Genomic DNA, 17,500 nt, shown 5'->3' on the forward strand with positions numbered 1-17,500 from the left:
GAGAGAGAGAGAGAAGACAGAGACAGAGACAGACAGAGAGAGAGAGAGAGAGAGAGAGAGAGACAGAGACAGAGAGAGAGAGAGAGAGAGAGAGAGAGAGAGAGAGAGAGAGAGAGAGAATCACTTTGGGGGAATTTAGAGGCAGGTGACCGTCTGTTATCCACTCCTGCACTGTCAGAGGCTTTGAGTGTTAATTCTATGTTAAAGGGGACCTATCATACAAAATGCACTTTTTGATGTCTTTTATACATAAATATGTGTCCCCGGTGTGTCAGGGAACTCACGCAGCGTCAGAAAATAAAACCCTCTCTCTTTTCCTCCGTACCCAAATCTCTAAAAACGGGGGAACAACGGAGCTGATCCAGATTTGCGTCCGATATGACGTAATATCTGAAATGTGGACCCACGGCCCTATCAGAAACGTTGCTATCAGAACAATGCCCGACTGTTTTGGACGTAATATGAGAGAAAGCGTTTGAGCTCCATACTGTTTCAGAGATAATCCTTGATAATCCATGATATGGCGTTTCATCACGGCAGCATTTAGTTTAGACAGTAGCTGCCGCGTCCCGCATGAGCTCAGACCCCTCCTTTTTAATTTTTTAAAGCTTTATACCCAAATCAGCACTTTAGAAACAGGAAGTGAAATAGAGGGATATGAGGCATGGCTAGAATGGGTGATCTGTTTGGTATTTTGAGCAAAACACTTTATAGACATGTTTTTTATATATTTGTATATATCTGAGACCTATGCTATTGCCTACAAATAGCATGATAGGTGACCTTTAATCTCTGTACCCTAAACTCTTCCTCATAATCTGTATTGGGAACATTAACAAATTCTTCTTAATATTTCTGCACACTTTGAAAGCTGCACGGCTCTTTCACTTTCAAATCAGATATAATGGACATATTTATTTTACAGTAAGTTGTATTTTATTGCATGTTTTTTGATATTCATGTCACTTTATTGCCTGGTCATCTATTTGTGTATCCAACAGATGTAATAAGAATGAAATTGTAATAAAATGAACTCACCTCTGACATGGAGTTGATGTAATGATATCTGTTTTCCTCCTGCGACGTGTCGTCTCTCAGTGCTTTCACCTCCTGGGGAAAACCCAAAACATTACAAAATATACAAAAAAACTAGATAAACTTATATAAATAGATTTAAATTGTTGGCTATATTTTATCTCGTGAACTGTACCTGGTCCAATTTCGATCTGTTGCTCTCCAGACCAGCCGTACAGCTTTCATATTGAGCCTTCTTCTCCTCATACTCCTGGCTTGATTCCTGTACAGATATGAATAAAAAAGGCATTTCAACAACCTTCTGATTTATTTTTTAAATGTATAAATATATAAATAAATCCGGGTCATTTCTCTCACATTTATTTCAATTTTTTTGCTATTTTTATTTAGTTATAATGTTCCTTATACAGTTCTTTCTTTTGATACTTGTTTTTAAATGTTTGGATAAATATGTATAGGCAGGTGTGTTGTTATAATAATAATAATAATAATAATTCCTTACATTTATTATAGCGCTTTTCCAGATGCTCAAAGCGCTTTACAAAATACACATTACACACATATCATATATGTAACGGTCATGTACTGTGGACAATACCCACAGGAGCAAATTCAGGTGAAGTGTCTTGCCCAAGGACACAACGGCTTTACAGACGCAGCGGCGGCGGGTTTCGAACTGGTGTTCCCCAACGCCCCCTTGATCTGATGATCAACGCACACCCCACTGCGCCACTCTGCCCATCTTCACACCTCGAAGTCATCAAGGCGCTTTACAAGTACACATTACACACATATCATACATGTAACGGTCATGTACTGTGGTCTTGCCCAAGGACACAATGGCCTGACGCAGTGGCGGCGGGGGGCGGGTTATGTGTAAATAGTTGTAGTATATACATATTAATACAAGGTCTAAATATGGAAATAATTGATTGATATAGAAGGTTATGTGTATATGTGGTCGCAAGGAATAATATCTTAAAATCAGACGTTAATTAAAATATTTTCTCATAAGTAATGTTTGCTATCCAAACAGTCACACAGAGGAGCTGAGAGACACATGCGTACAGTATGAGATTTGAGACAGATACATAGAGAGCAGATCTTCGTCCTCTCAGCTGCTTCTCGTCCACAAAGCTCCCAGCTGCCCTCGGTGCAGTTTAACTCTCAAAGTCTACTTATGTCTTCCTGTCGCAGCTCTTCACTTTGCCGGGAGATGGAAGAGCGATTCCTGGAATACGTGTCGGAAAATCTAATCCTGCGCTTTAGCCCTGCGATGTGGGGGGGCTTTCCCATTGTGCATTTTATTTATGGACTATGTAAATTATTCCCTAATGGAGCCTGTCCACGGACACACACACACACACACACACACACACACACACACACACACACACACACACACACACACACACACACACACACACACACACACACACACACACACACACACACACACACACACACACACACACACACCACACACACACACACACACACACACACACACACACACACACCACACACACACCACACACACACACACACACACACCACACACACACACACACACACACACACACACACAGCACACACACACACACACACACACACACACACACACACACACACACACACACACACACACACACACACACACACACACACACACACAAACCTTACTTTTGTTTTTACAGCAGTTTCCCGTGTTTGAAATGCCAGAAGAAGAAGTGCTCGTGTGATAGAGAGCAGTAAAAAGCCCAGGATGTTTCTCTCACAGCACATTAGGACCTAAACAAACAGCATGCATGGTGTTCAACATAAAGGCCTCAGCTGTAAATGGTGTTCAGGTGGAAACTGCTCTTTCCAAACACTCACCTGACAGCACTGCCTCAGGGACCGCAGCTCTGTTATAATGGGAGCCAGAGCCGACTTCTTATCCACTATCATGGAGTTTAATTTCTTCACCTGTAAGAAGCAAGGACTTAGTTCATTGCAAAGGACATTGACAGTATTTAAATGCACAGTGTGTACTTTTCTACAGCTTTCAATCATAACAATGAAAAAAGACAGAGTTGTGTGGCGTTGTGAGTTGTGTGTTACCACCATTGTCGTCACAGCATTTAGCTTCTCCCAGATGACTAACTGCTGCTTTGGTTCATTTTATTTTAAGTAGGAAACTCAGGATTTCTTCATTGTTCGGTGTACAGTAGGAGGTTTTAACTTGTAGCTGAATTATCCTCAGAGGGCTCTTCCTCTCCGGAAACAAAACAGACCCAGTGACAAAATATAGAATAAAGCAGTTTCAAGTATAAAATCAGCATCTCTCTGATGAGGTCCGGCTGCTGTTAGCTTGCATTTGCTCTTCTTGTTTCTCTGATAACTTGAGATCCAGGCGTCCCAGGAATAAAATACATCGTCCAGTTGAAATACAGAGTTAAAAAGCACCAACATTTAAAAAGTGTATGGTGAAAATGTGGCTTAAAACTAGATAAAAGTCAGTTGATGACAGCGCTGATGGATGCTCAAACAGGACACCAGAGGATTACAATTATATATTTCTCTGAAACAACCAAACCACATTAAATATAACATACGTCTAGTCCTTTAAATACACGTATTACACCTTTAAAGTCTGTAGAGAAAGCAGCAGGTGCTAACTGTGACTAAGTGTATATGAGATGATGAAGTTAAGCAGCATTATCCTCCTGACAGCTCTGATCACATCCTCATCATCAGAGAGTAAGTGTTACCATCTCTGACATGTCGTCCAGCGTTCGTCCCTTCTTCTCGTCCAGCTCGCTCTTGATGGCCGACACTCGCTCCAGCTCCTCCTGAGTGTCGCTGTAGCCCGAGATGCCCTTCTCCGCCTCCATAGTTTGCTTTAAAGACAACAGAAAACACATGAGGGAATATACACAATACGCTAAGCCTAAGATACTTCACAACTTGAAGGCATTCCTTTTTCTATGAGATACCAGAATAAAAAACCTTGTTGAAAACTCGTTGAAAACTGATGCAAAGCTAGGGCTGGAACTAACGATTATTCCTATTATTGATTCATCTGTAGACTGATTGTTGGGTCTATAAAATGTCAGAAAATATTAAAAAAATGCCATCCTTTTTACTCAAAGTCCAAGGAGATGACTTTAAATGTCTTGTTTTGTGAGTCAAACCCCAAATATATTCACCTTAATCTGACATAAATTTAAGTAAGTAGGATATTTCCAATTGTATACACTAAAAACTGTATTTTCTACATTTTTTGCATTCAAAATAATAATGGATTATCAAAATATTAGGCAATTATTAAGCTTTCTATCAGTTTATCTTTGCAGCTCCATTCAAAACACACATCGTTTTTTTTTTTTCGATTTTTGGGATGTTGTTCAACGCACATTTCAGTTTTTGTTCAATCAATCAATCAATGTTTATTTATATAGCCCAATATCACAAATGTTACATTTGTCTCAGTGGACTTCACAGTTTGTACAGAATATCAGTATGACAATACGACACCCTCTGTCCTTAGACCCTCACATCGTACAAGGAAACACTTCCAGAGAAACCCCACAGTTTAAAGGGGAACATGGGAGAAACCTCAGGGAGAGCAACAGAGGAGGGATCCCTCTCCCAGGACGGACAGACGTGCAATAGATGCCGTGTGTAAATCGAAGAGATAATACATTTTACAGCATAGGTAGACCAAATGTTTGGAAATGCATGTGTCTATAATAAGAAGATGAATCCACGAGGATGTCAACAATCCTGTGGGAGCCATCAGGGAAGTAGTATGATGAGAGTCAGGCAGGACCACAGAGACAGGTTCAGCCACGACTGAGGATCCCGGCGTAGAGAGACACCCAAAAGACATTTGGGGAAAGCTGGGTTATTGGGAACATGAGAGTACACAGGTACAGACAGACAGAAGGAAGAAGTAAGGTGTCCCCCGACAGTCTAAGCCTATAGCAGCTAAACTAACGTGTCTACGTACATGGACTCCCTTAGGATAGGTTGAGGGAAAGGGGTAGGAACTAAGATGTATGCGCCACATCTATACCATGAGCGCATTGCTCCTAAAACGTTCCAGAGCTACTCGATCATTCTCATCATTTGTCTTTCGCTTTTCCAGTACAACAGATGCATGAAGATTCATTCAGCTGAGAGATGAGGCTCTCACACATCAGCAGCTCCACATGTGATCAGAGGGAAACACTCAAAGCAATTCAACAAATCCCGTGAGGGCAGGAGACAAAAGGGATGAGCGTCCGTCAGGAATAGACGCTCGGCCTGCGTCAGGCGGCTGTCTGTCAACACGTCAGGTGCTGCGACCGCAACCAGGCGTCAAGCCATTTCCAGGAACTCTCCGGTGTTGAAAACAAACCGCAGGAACCAGGAGATCAAGAGAGAACGGCACGTTTGGAGGATGAGAGCCGAGAGAGGCTGGGGATACTGGATAAAGAGACCATAGCCGCTTTCACACCAAGCACTTTGCCGTACTTAGTTCCCATGGAACTAAGAGCCGATCGCGTTCACACCGGAATAAGTTCCTGAGGGAGGATTACGCAAATGAAGCCGCTGACGTCACTTCTTCTTCTTCTGCTTTGGGTTTACTGGCAGGCCGCAAACAACTTCACGGCGTATACTGCCACCCGACACCTCCTCATCACCGACACCTCCTCATCACCTCCTCATCACCTCCTCATCACCGACACCTCCTCATCACTCCACCGCTCCCATGGTTTTATTTGTGTTGCCATAAGTTATTCTCTCTCCGTTGGTGCGCGGGGCTAATGCTAATGCTAATAATGATAATGCCAGCAAATACAATGGCGGCTTCACAAAACGTTTCAGAGTTTTACGGGGCGTGGTTTGCAATCCGGCCAGCCAATCAAAGGAAAGTACCACCTCTCTAGCAGGCACTACAAAGGGGGTAAAAGTTCTCATGAACTAAGTTCTCTTTTTGGTGTGAACGCAAAATCCCAGGAACTATCGGAACTAAACGGGAAAAGTACGGGGAAAAGTACTCGGGTGTGAAAGCGCCTATTGGGGGTGATATGGAGCATAGAGCAGTGAGCGGGATTTCTTTAGTCCAAATCCAACGCTAGCCAAGAGCTCGTCCTGTACATTTCAGACTTGATCTGACCATTAAAGTATTATCGTATCGATGAACCTTTTTCACGTTTTAAAAACCGGGGGTAAACCAAAAGTGAGCTCTTACTGGCTGCTCGAACACACACAGAACAAAACCCAATATAATTCTCCCATTTCATTTTGGTGCTGTATGGAGAAGATCCAGGAAGAGTTTTAAATTATGATTGGTTTCATTATCGATTTTTCTTTAGATTATCGTTTGGGTGTTAAATCTAATATATGTCAAAATTAACGAAAAATGTCCACTCCAGTTTCTTGAAGTCCAAGGTCATGTCTCTAAATGTTTTGTACAAAACTCAAAAATACTCAGTTTAATACGATATAAGACAGAGAAAAGCAGGACATCTCCATATTTCTTGGACATTTTTGCATTTGAAATTACTCAGAGTAGTTGTTATTATTTGTTGGACTTATCGTTTCAGCATTTTATTCTTAGCCCGTTGGGAATATGTCAAAGATGGAGAGATATGAATGTGAAACTGATACTAAAACCCAAGATTGTTGCTACTTCCTGTCAGAAAGCCTTGATTTATAGCAACTTTCTGAGTTGAGTTGTACACTGGATAACATAATGAAAGGTTCATGTGGCGTTGAAATGTAAATCTGCAACATTTAGGAAAGTTTACTTAACCTGTAGTTTTTTACGAGGAATACTTTTGTTCATGGCTTACCCTGTAGGATCCTAAAGGTTTACTTAAACGCCTAACATATGGTTAGAGGTATATTTGAATGAGCCTACATGTGACGTAGGAAGTGGAGCAACATGTTAAAGGTGTTCTAGTTGTTGCACATCAGATGTAAGACGTAGGAGTTACCAGTTTGTGCTGCACGGTCTCGTGTCTCTGCTTCAGGATCTCCTCGGTCCTCTGCAGGACTCCGTACTCTGCTCTCAGCTCAGAGACCTCCTGACGCTTCTTCTTGTGCATCACTGACTTGCCGCGAAGCTTCCCAACCAAACGCTTCAGCTGAGAGAACAAAGAAACAGACTCAATGTTAACTTCAAATCAAGAGAATGAACTAAATGATATTAAGGCAGCCCGTGGGAGATGCAATAATGTATATACAATTATTGCAATTTTAATTTTCACATCAAGGTTCAAGGCTTTTATTGTCATTTGTACATAGCTACAGTGTAGTTATGACGATGGAAATCTTAGGTCACAGGCTCCTCCAACAGTGCAACACAATAACACAGATAAACAGAAAAAATAGTGAAATAGTGAAATAGTGCAATAAGAGTCTGTATATAAGTTACTGGAATATGATATATTAGATAAATAATTTGTAAGTTGCAAACAGATGAATGTTATGGATGTTTTTTCAAAAGTGCAGGTGTTTAACAGTCTTATGGCCTGTGGGACGGGCTTTGACCACATTTTGAATTAATTTAAAAACGATTGCAATTGCAATTCATTCATGGAAACTCTAGCTGTTGAGCTAGCTATGTTCACCATCTAGCTGCTGACGTTGTCTGCCTCACATTTGGTGCTCATTGGGTAATGAAGTGTAGTGTACAGTACCAATGCCAAATGTTCAATAGACTGCATTTATTTAGCGCTTTATCTAGCCGACCCTCCAAAACGTAACAAACGAGTGATTTGCCTTCGTGTAAGGGAGTCCTTTGATTCATTCTTAATACAAAATATAGATTACAGCAGCTTTATTTAAATACAAAAAGTATACATCAATATTAAAAACCAATGTTGGTGTGCCTGTTAGCATCAGGACCATGTAGAAGCTTGAATAAGAGGCATGAGGAGAGTTTATATCTGACAGCTTGGTGTCCGGCACAGCTGAGGCGCTCTGAAAGGCCACCGGAGAAGACAATGGGCTGACGGAGGGATTAGAGGACATGCAATGACCTGAAACCGTCACTCGATCCTTTCAGACTCACAGTCAGATATGTGCTGCAAAACAGCTTCATCTGGCAGGAGAGAGATGCAGTCACACCCCCCCCCCTCTCACAGTCAAACTCCTCCACAATGAAGAGCGGCTATAAATGAACATGCACACGAGAGAACAGCCCCAGAAATCACAGAATGTGCTCCATGTCCTGTGGGGATCCGTGAAGCTCTGGCTGTGTGTGTGTGTGTGTGTGTGTGTGTGTGTGTGTGTGTGTGTGTGGACATTTATTCTTTGTGTATTTTGGGACATCAAGGGCAGACATGGCTGAGAGGGGGAATTAGCACAGAAGAGTAAAACTGTGTTCCCGACAGAGTGTCCCAAAAACAACTGCTGGTAAACTGCCACTTGTTTCAGACACAATACACTCTCTCTCTCTCTCTCACACACATATTGAACAACAAATATGAATGGTGCAGCAGGTACTCTGAAAAACTGTTGAATGTAGGATGTCATCCAGGAAATACACATTTAAACTATTTCCTATTTCATAACAATCTACAATCACAGGAAACGGTGAAGAAATAGTTAGAAAAATAGGCTTATATGTACAACACATAGGTATCACTACAGAGAGTCCTTTGCATCGTCCCATGTCGTCTCCTAAATGACTGTAGGAGGCTTGTTTTTTTTTCTTTTTGCATGTTAAGCGCATCATTGGGATTGTTTCATATGTAACCAACTGGACTGGAGGACATGCACAATTCACAATGTTTCAAACTCTGAAGTAAAAAGACAGAAATGCTCAGTGAACTCTGAGTGATCATCAACTTTCTACGTGTCACTCAAATCTCTTGGCGATAAGTACGATATTACATCGTGAACTGGAAGAATAAAGTAAAATGGAAATATTCAAGCAAGTAATTATTAGCATTATCGTTACATATATTACATATTTAATGTTATATTCAGAACAATTTGCATACTTTGAATTCTCTATGATAATGTGAAGCAACTAGGGCTGTGCAATTAATAGTATTTTAATCTCGTTTACGATTTTGGCTTGCAACGATTACGAAAACAATGTAATCAAAATAAAACGATTATTATTTTTATTAAAAAAAAAAAAAAAAAGTTATTTTTAAAAAAAATGTATTGGTTTTTCAGTTTAATTATACTTAAAGTTCAGAGTAATCAACTGTTAAAAACATACTGTTCACATTTTTTTTTTTCAATATATGGATGTTTTCAAAGTAAATGGATAATCGTTTTTAATAATCGTGATATCAATTATTGACCAAAATAATCGTGATTATGATTGTTGCCATAATCGCACAGCCCTAGAAGCAACTGTAAAGAAATAAATGAAAACACTGAATATATATTATGTGTTTTGACTGTAGCTGAAAGTATATTTCTCAGGACTCTCAGGATGGTGTGTTTCTGCTTCCAGGACCTTTTTCAGGAAAATGAAATACCGTACTGTACAGAAGCCGCTCTGCCCTTTTAAAAATAGAAAGTAGCCGTATTCCTCCAGTATTATATCGCAGAGCAGGCACGCTGAGATCAGTGATGGTGTTTTAAATGCTTTCAGACTAAATTTAACCGTGCGATGAGGCTGATAAAGTGCTCTCCATGGCTCCCAGAGGAGATGCGGGTGGTGGCTGGCATGTGATGACACGGCACGATGGAAAATACCTCAGATAAAGTGATCATCTCCACCGGCTGATAAGCTGCAGCCGACTGAACATTTTCCATCAAGGAGCCCTCTTTGTCTCTCCAAACAGCTCCCGCTCAGATTCACCGCCACATTTAAAGCCTCCAATTAATTAATAGATATTATTATAATTGATTCAGATTTACATCAACGGTGGATGAAAGAAAGGGGAACTTCTGTCAGCACTAAAATGCACTTTTTCTAAAACATCTTACAATTTATTAATATAGAAAAGATGTTACTACTTCTCCTACACTACATGTTTTCATATAATTGCTTTCTCTTCTCAGTCTGAACAGAGTAAACATGTTGGAAGTGTGTTTTCAATCTCATTTCACTTCCTCTGTGTGCCAGAAATAGTTGAAACGTTTGTTTCTGCTTCAAAATCCTTCCTACAGAATCCCTGGGAAATAAGGGAGAAAAATGAATATTCCTGATCCATTTTCTAAGTCTGATCAAAATGAAGGAGATGTTTTGTTATAAAACATCTTTGATTGAGTGTGAAATCAATCACCTGACACTAACAATAGTGATGTGTATGTTCTAGTTAAAAGCACCCTTTTTAAGCTACACATAGAGGGGGTCCTCTTCCATGGAGTGTGCCATGTTTTACAGTGTTGTACAAAAGAACTCTGGCTTTAGAGAGGGCCTTTCACTTTTTTTTCCGAATGGCATGGGTATTCAGTAAGATGCAATCTGCTACCTGACCACTAGGTGCCACTACATCCTAAACACTGCTACTTTAAGAACAGGTAAAAACCAAGCCCCCAGGAAGTGCGCCGGACTCTGAGGAAAATATTCGTTGTGGCCAAACGGCGGTACTACACTTCTGTATCAGTCGCTGGGCCCGGAAAGACTTTTTCCCATTGACTAACATTGGGAAAGAGACGTCTGTAAATCGTTGGATAATTTTTTTTAAACTAAATAAACTACCCAGTATGAACACTTGTATAGCCGTTATTAGAATCATTCGGTCCTCAAGTTGTAAAAATGTGCTAATAACGTTATTCTGAGAGTTATTTTCCTCTGCATTATGAGCATCTAACCCACGGGACCGCGCCGCCCGGCACGTTCATGTGACGTGTTCAGCACTACATGAGTTTTACCTTTACCCATGGATGCACAATAAGAACGGATTATATGATTATATGAATACTTTCGTGACGTTTCGCTCTCTCAAAAGTTGGGCCATTTTGTCTTCATGCGCCAATGAGCAACTCTCATAGGAATGAACGAGGCCCCGCCTCCCACGCTGTATCCAGTTCTTATTATACATCCATGGTAAAAACACAGATGAGGTCTTTACCAGAACAATCTTTTTAGGTCCCTGTGAAAAAGGGAAATAAAACGTTTTGCGAGGTTAAATATAATTCTGCCGTGAGTTACTTATATTTTTCTTACAGAAAACAACGTGTTTTCTCAAGTACATTCTTTTGGTCTGGATTTTTCTTAGAGGACATATTATAATCATTTCTTAGGTTCAACCACAAATGGCTAAAGTGCACCACTACCCCATGTTCTAAAACTACTAAAAGCATTCATGTTTTCTTAAAGGTGAGTTTTAATTTCCCCTTTACAAAGTGTTCTCTGACAGCAATGTAAAGCGCTAAAAAAAACATGAATATAGGTTACACTTAAAGGTGGGGTAGGTAATTCACTTCAGAAACACTTGTTGTTATATTCCATGGAATGCTCTTAACATCCCGATAGCAATGAATACATTAAATGCTTTGACCATAAATACATTAAAAACATTTAATCTGTGGAAGCCGTGGCGCTGTAAAAAGCACGACCAATCATCTGAGCCGGCCCGGCTAAAATAACTGGATGGCCTACCTGCCTGTCAGCCTTCCATCTGTGCACAAACTTATCTCGTGCCCTCATTGGTCATGTGCGCGTTCGTGTGTGTTGGAGGAGGGGCTCTGTAAGGAAGTCTGAAGGAAGGGGCAGATTTTTTTCGGCTGCGTACTTTCAAATTCTAGCGCACTCGAGCTGGTTCCTCCACTCTTACCTACCCTACCTTTAATGTTGCTGCTGCCTCCTTCTATTGCTCAGCTTCCTCCTGGTTTCTCCAAACTGGGGCATGCCCATCTTCATCTACTGTAATACCCTGACAATAAAGTACGTCATAGAGGCCCTTTTCTAACTATCCCATCCATCCCTGTAATGTATGCACGGGCAGAAGAAGATAGTGACAGCGCGAGGCTTTCTCCCCGACGTGACGGCTCGGCAGACCCTGCGAGAGTATATCCTCGTCACGGGATATAAATGAAGACAAAAGGTTCTATGCCCCGTGTCTGTTTTATGTGTCCAGCTGACTTAAACGAGCCGAGGGACAAAAGGCCGTCTTTCACTACGGCTCCTTGTTCTGGATATTCTCTGTTGTGCTCTATTTGTGGCTCTGCATGGGAATGTGTGGGAGAGTTAGGAAGAGGGAACGTAACGTTAGACAGTGATCCCGCCTGTGTTTGGATAAAGAACTGAAATAGCCTCCTGTGTCTTCTGTGGTTTGCAAATCCACCAATGCTCACTTAGATAACGTAACTGTACTCCCTTACAACAACAATCTGATTACTGTTCTAAACATTGGGGATCACTAACAGGATAACAGTGTTAGTGACAACCTAAAAAGAGCATTTAGTGTTTGTTGGAAAGGATCAGATGTTATCTCTGTGAGCTGTACTGTTCTGTAGGATAATACTTAAAGTGTGAATCTGCTTTATGGCTTCATTTGTTCTGTTTTTAATTCAGCAGGTGAACCTATGTGGTCATACAATTGTGAGTGTGAGCTTAACTGTGTGTGTTAAACTAAAACTGAGCATTCTCTGTCAGCTCAGATTTCATTTCTGCTTTTTTCATTGAAAGCTGCTTCATGAAAGCACTCCACATCCTTACTATTTATTAAGTCAATAATTCTCAATTTTAGTGTTTTTATTTATGAGAAACAAAGTCTTACATCAAGTTTTATCACCAAATACTTTGATATTTGACGCACACACACACACACACACACACACACACACACACACAACACACACACACACACACACAACACACACACACACACCACACAACACACACACACACACACACACAACACACACACACACACACACACACACACCACACACACACACACACACACACACACACACACACACACACACACACACACACACACACACACACAACACACACACACACACACACACACACACACACACACACACACACACACACACACCTACACACACACCACACACACACACACACACACACACACACACACACACCACACACACACACACACACACACACACACACACACACACACACACACACACACACACACACACACACACACACACACACACACACACACACACACACACCTAATAGTCATCAAGGGGAGAGTACCTCGTCTGTCCGGATGATCTCCCCCCCCTCAGAGTCCTGAGCCTGGCTCCTCCCCCTCAGGTCTCTCTCTGCAGACGCCAGCTCCTCCCTCGCCTCCTGCAGCTCCTCCGCCTTCGACTCCTTCCTCCGCATGATGATGGACGCCTGCAACAGTCACATTATATCACAGTTGATACACACACATGACAACATAGTGTTAACATTTATGTTTAGTGTTGATTTTTGTTTTGTTCCGTTATAACGCCTAGTTCGGAATGCTTTGGCAATACTATGTTTAAAATGTGGTCATGCCAATAAAGCCCTTTTGTATTGTATTGTATTGTATTGTATTGTATTGTATTGTATTGTATTGTGCTGTTAATGTGTGCGAGAGTGGAGGTGATTGACCTATAGGCATGTTGTTACGGGGAAAGAAATATCAACTAGTTAAAATCTTTTGCATAAGAATGAAATGTTAAATGCCGCTTCTGCTTATTCCCTCTGTCTGTTTCTCAGCAGAGTTACAGAAAAACTACTGAACAGATTTGAATAGAACTTAGTGAAACAGTAGATACACCAATTATTTTTCACTGTCTAGTATTATTCCCCTTCCAGTTGTTACTTCACTTGCTTGTGTGAGCTTCAGTGTGCAGAGTTAGACACCTGAAAGCTGTTTTCACAATCATCTGCTGAGGGGGGGAAAGTAAGTGTGTCAGTGCTCACCTTAATTCTCACTTCTTTTTTAACATAAAAAGACCTCTTGCAATATTTTAAAGGGCCACAAAATCCACCTGGAAACACAGGTCTTTTGAACCCCCTTTATTAAAGGCATTACAGTACACATGTCCAAAAAGAGGTGGGATAAAGATATAAGAGACACAACTAAAGCTGGTATGGTATACATTTATTTATTTTTTTGAATAAAGTTGAATTGAATGAATGTATTGTTTGAATTAATTGATAAAGACAACCAAGCACGGTTTCTTACCTGTGAGAGGAGTTATTGATATGGAATTGGCTCATTGTTATAGCATTAATCAGGTTTTTCTGTGTGTTATTTTTCAGTAATATACGCACATAATTTAGAATAATGAATATTACTTTAGCGTGTAGTACATATAGGAGGTTATTAATGAAGCCTCCTGTGTAAATATACTGAGTATTGACTTTTGAGCAAAGTAGGAATCATCTCATTTGCAGGTTTTTACCAGTCTAATACTATTGCTTCTATTACAGTCCGTATCTACCGATGGCAGGGACTGGTCTTGTGAAATAATAACTTTATTTGTTGGTTAGTTTGATCTGAAATGTTTAGATTCTGTGTTAAATCTTCTTATGGCGCATTTCCACTGCACGGCTTAGTACGGTATGGTTAGGCCAGGCTCACTTTATGCTGCGTTTCCATTACAGTTTAGGAACTGGGGTAGTAACTATAGTAACGCAGTGTAGGCGGAGCCGTGACGTCATCTTTAATGCGAAACACAAAACCAACATCAGCCGTTAGCTGTTAGCACTCAGAGCTCACAGCTCCTCATATATGTTCAGAAACTAGACAAAAGTTAAACAAGTACAAACCACAGACTGTCTGTGTCATGGCGAATACAGTCGCTGCTTTATTTATGTCTGTATAGGCCGTTGTTGTGAGTGTGGACGGTCGGAGCATATACTGCGTTAGCTTAGCCGATCTCCATTTAGAAAACACGCATTTTAAAAGGTTTTTTCCCCTGCCGTCTGTCTGCAGACTTGAAAAAGCATTAATTCATGGTTTTTACTAACCGGTATCAGTATGTTGTTACTTCGGCATCATTTTGAAACGTGTATTACAATTAAATCACGGTCAAATATGTTCATCTTGTTGTAGTTGCCAGCGATTCTCTCACTAGTTTAGCATACTCAGCCCGGAAAGAACCTGGATTTTGAAGAGCCAGAAAACTGTGAAAAAGTACCCGCTAGCCAGAACTACGCCTAGTGGAAACGCAACCAAAAACGGGCCGGGCTCTTAACACCACGTGTCATGTTTTCTTGAGCTTTATAGGTAGAAATAAATTGAATGAAATTGACAAAACACAAAAATAGAGAAAAAGATGAAAGACTGTGTTAAATGTTCTTTTATACAGCTATCATTTGTTCTCTCATCTTAACTCCACTTCAGTCAAAGTGTCATGTTTTCTTGAGCTTTATAGATACATGTAACTTGGCTTAAATTGACAAAAGATCAAAATAGATAAAAGGATGAAAGACATTGAATAAATGCATCACCTGCTGCCTGTAGAGCGTCAGTTTGTCGTCCATGGGGTCACTCCTCATCATCCTCTTCTCTATCAGCTGATTGATCTGAGAGTCGGCTTCTTTAATCTGTGACCAATGAAGAGCATTCAGAGACAAACACACAGGGATGGATGTAATGAATGGAGCTATATGCCACACAATACCCACACTGACTTACACACTGACTCACACACTGACTTACACACTGACTTACACACGACACACACACTGACTTACACACTGACTTACACACGACACACTGACTCACACACTGACTTACACACTGACTTACACACTACACACTGACTCACACACTGACTTACACACTGACTTACACACTACACACTGACTTACACACTGACTTACACACTGACTTACACACTGACTTACACACTACACACTGACTTACACACTGACTCACACACTGACTTACACACTGACTTACACACTGACTCACACACTACACACTGACTTACACACTACACACTGACTTACACACTACACACTGACTTACACACTGACTTACACACTACACACTGACTTACACACTGACTTACATTACATTACATGTCATTTAGCTGATGCTTTTATCCAAAGCGACTTACAATGACCAATTACAGGGACAATTACAGTTCCTGGAGTAACTAAGGACTAAGTGCCTTACTCAAGGGCACACTAGTGCTGGTGTTCCTGGCGGGATCTCACAACCTTCCGATCTTCAGCCCACCTCACTATCCACTAGACCACCACTATCCCACTGACTTACACACTACATACTGACGTACACACTGACTTACACATCACATGCACACGGATAATGTTTAATGTCAGATAAGAAATGAATGCACAAATCGTTCCTCAGTGGATGTTCATGTATCTTCTGCAGAACAGCAAGTAAGCTTTTCGTGGAACTCCCTCCCACCTGACATCCGTAATACTGACTCCCTCACCATTTTTAAATCACGTCTCAAAATATATCTCTTCACCCTGATCACATCACACATCCTCTGCTTTGCTGTTTTTATTGATTGACTATATTGTCGTGGTTTTTTTTTACTTGTGTTTTGTGAACCTTGTACGGCGACCTTGAGAGCCTTGAAAGGCGCCTTTATAAATAAAATGTATTATTATTATTATTATTATATAGATCAGGGTTGTCCAAACTACGGCGCGGGGGCCAAATGCGGCCCGCGGACCATTATGAATCGGCCCTCAGCAAATAAAAAAAGTATAACAGAATACGGCCCACAAATTAAACTTGTGCTTTCCTTATATTGTACTTCTTAAATGTAAAAATATATCGCACAGTAGTATTCATGTGGTAATAAATCACTGTTCAACAAACAAAAATGCAGTCAATTAAAGTTGGAAACATTTTCTAACAAATCTTAGTTGATAAGAAAAAAGCCCAATAACTTATTTCCATAACAAGCGTGAAATCTACCCTTCCTATTTCTCCTGATCATCATCAATCAGAGGCTTCTGTTTTAAGGGATGAGCTGCCAACACTCACGAGCATCATTTACCTACTTTTGATTGATTTTGCTAACTTATAACTGAACTTATGAGGCAGTATACCTCTAGTGAGCGGCCCAGCCCTTCGTATATGTTTCTGTATGTGGCCCTCGGTGAAAACAGTTTGGACACCCCTGCTATAGACGAAGCCCCCATCCTCACCTTGTCCTCCAGCTCCTGCAGGTCGGCCTGGCCCATGGCGGGCTCTGACGATATCTTCTGGAGGTACTGCACCGAGCGCCTCATGACCTCCAGCTCTTTGGGGAGCTTCTCAGACACCATGTAGGAGTTGATCTTGATCTCCTCCTCCAGCCTCTTCATTAGGCCTGGAAGAGACGGGGCTCATTAATGAAGCACTTTGAGATAAGTGTGTGTCCTTCTGCACCTGGATATCTTTTAAGTATGCTCTAAGCACTATGATAGAACACAAGTAATGTCTTGCACTCACAGTACTTTTTTGGACACGCATATATTGTATAGTACCGAGTAAACAAAACAAATGAATTCAGCTTAAATATACTTTAAGTGTTAATTATTTTCTTTCCTGTGTTTGTGACTTTACATAAAGAGGCT

The 17,500-nt window shown here is 40.8% G+C and overlaps 1 protein-coding gene across 1 annotated transcript in view; it reads right to left on the minus strand.

Moving 5' to 3' along the window:
* ift81 (intraflagellar transport 81 homolog) overlaps nucleotides 1-17,500 on the minus strand; it is a gene marked incomplete in the record, with an annotated part of 42,844 nt that overhangs the window by 16,584 nt on the left and 8,760 nt on the right. Inside the window, 9 exon segments of the mRNA XM_034133245.1 lie at nucleotides 1,040-1,110; nucleotides 1,211-1,297; nucleotides 2,719-2,826; nucleotides 2,914-3,003; nucleotides 3,789-3,917; nucleotides 7,005-7,154; nucleotides 13,166-13,309; nucleotides 15,404-15,499; nucleotides 17,090-17,253. Of these exon segments, the coding sequence (XP_033989136.1) occupies nucleotides 1,040-1,110; nucleotides 1,211-1,297; nucleotides 2,719-2,826; nucleotides 2,914-3,003; nucleotides 3,789-3,917; nucleotides 7,005-7,154; nucleotides 13,166-13,309; nucleotides 15,404-15,499; nucleotides 17,090-17,253 (1,039 nt within the window).

This window comes from Trematomus bernacchii, unplaced genomic scaffold (assembly GCF_902827165.1).
Source record: "Trematomus bernacchii unplaced genomic scaffold, fTreBer1.1, whole genome shotgun sequence".
Taxonomy (NCBI): Eukaryota; Metazoa; Chordata; class Actinopteri; order Perciformes; family Nototheniidae; genus Trematomus; species Trematomus bernacchii.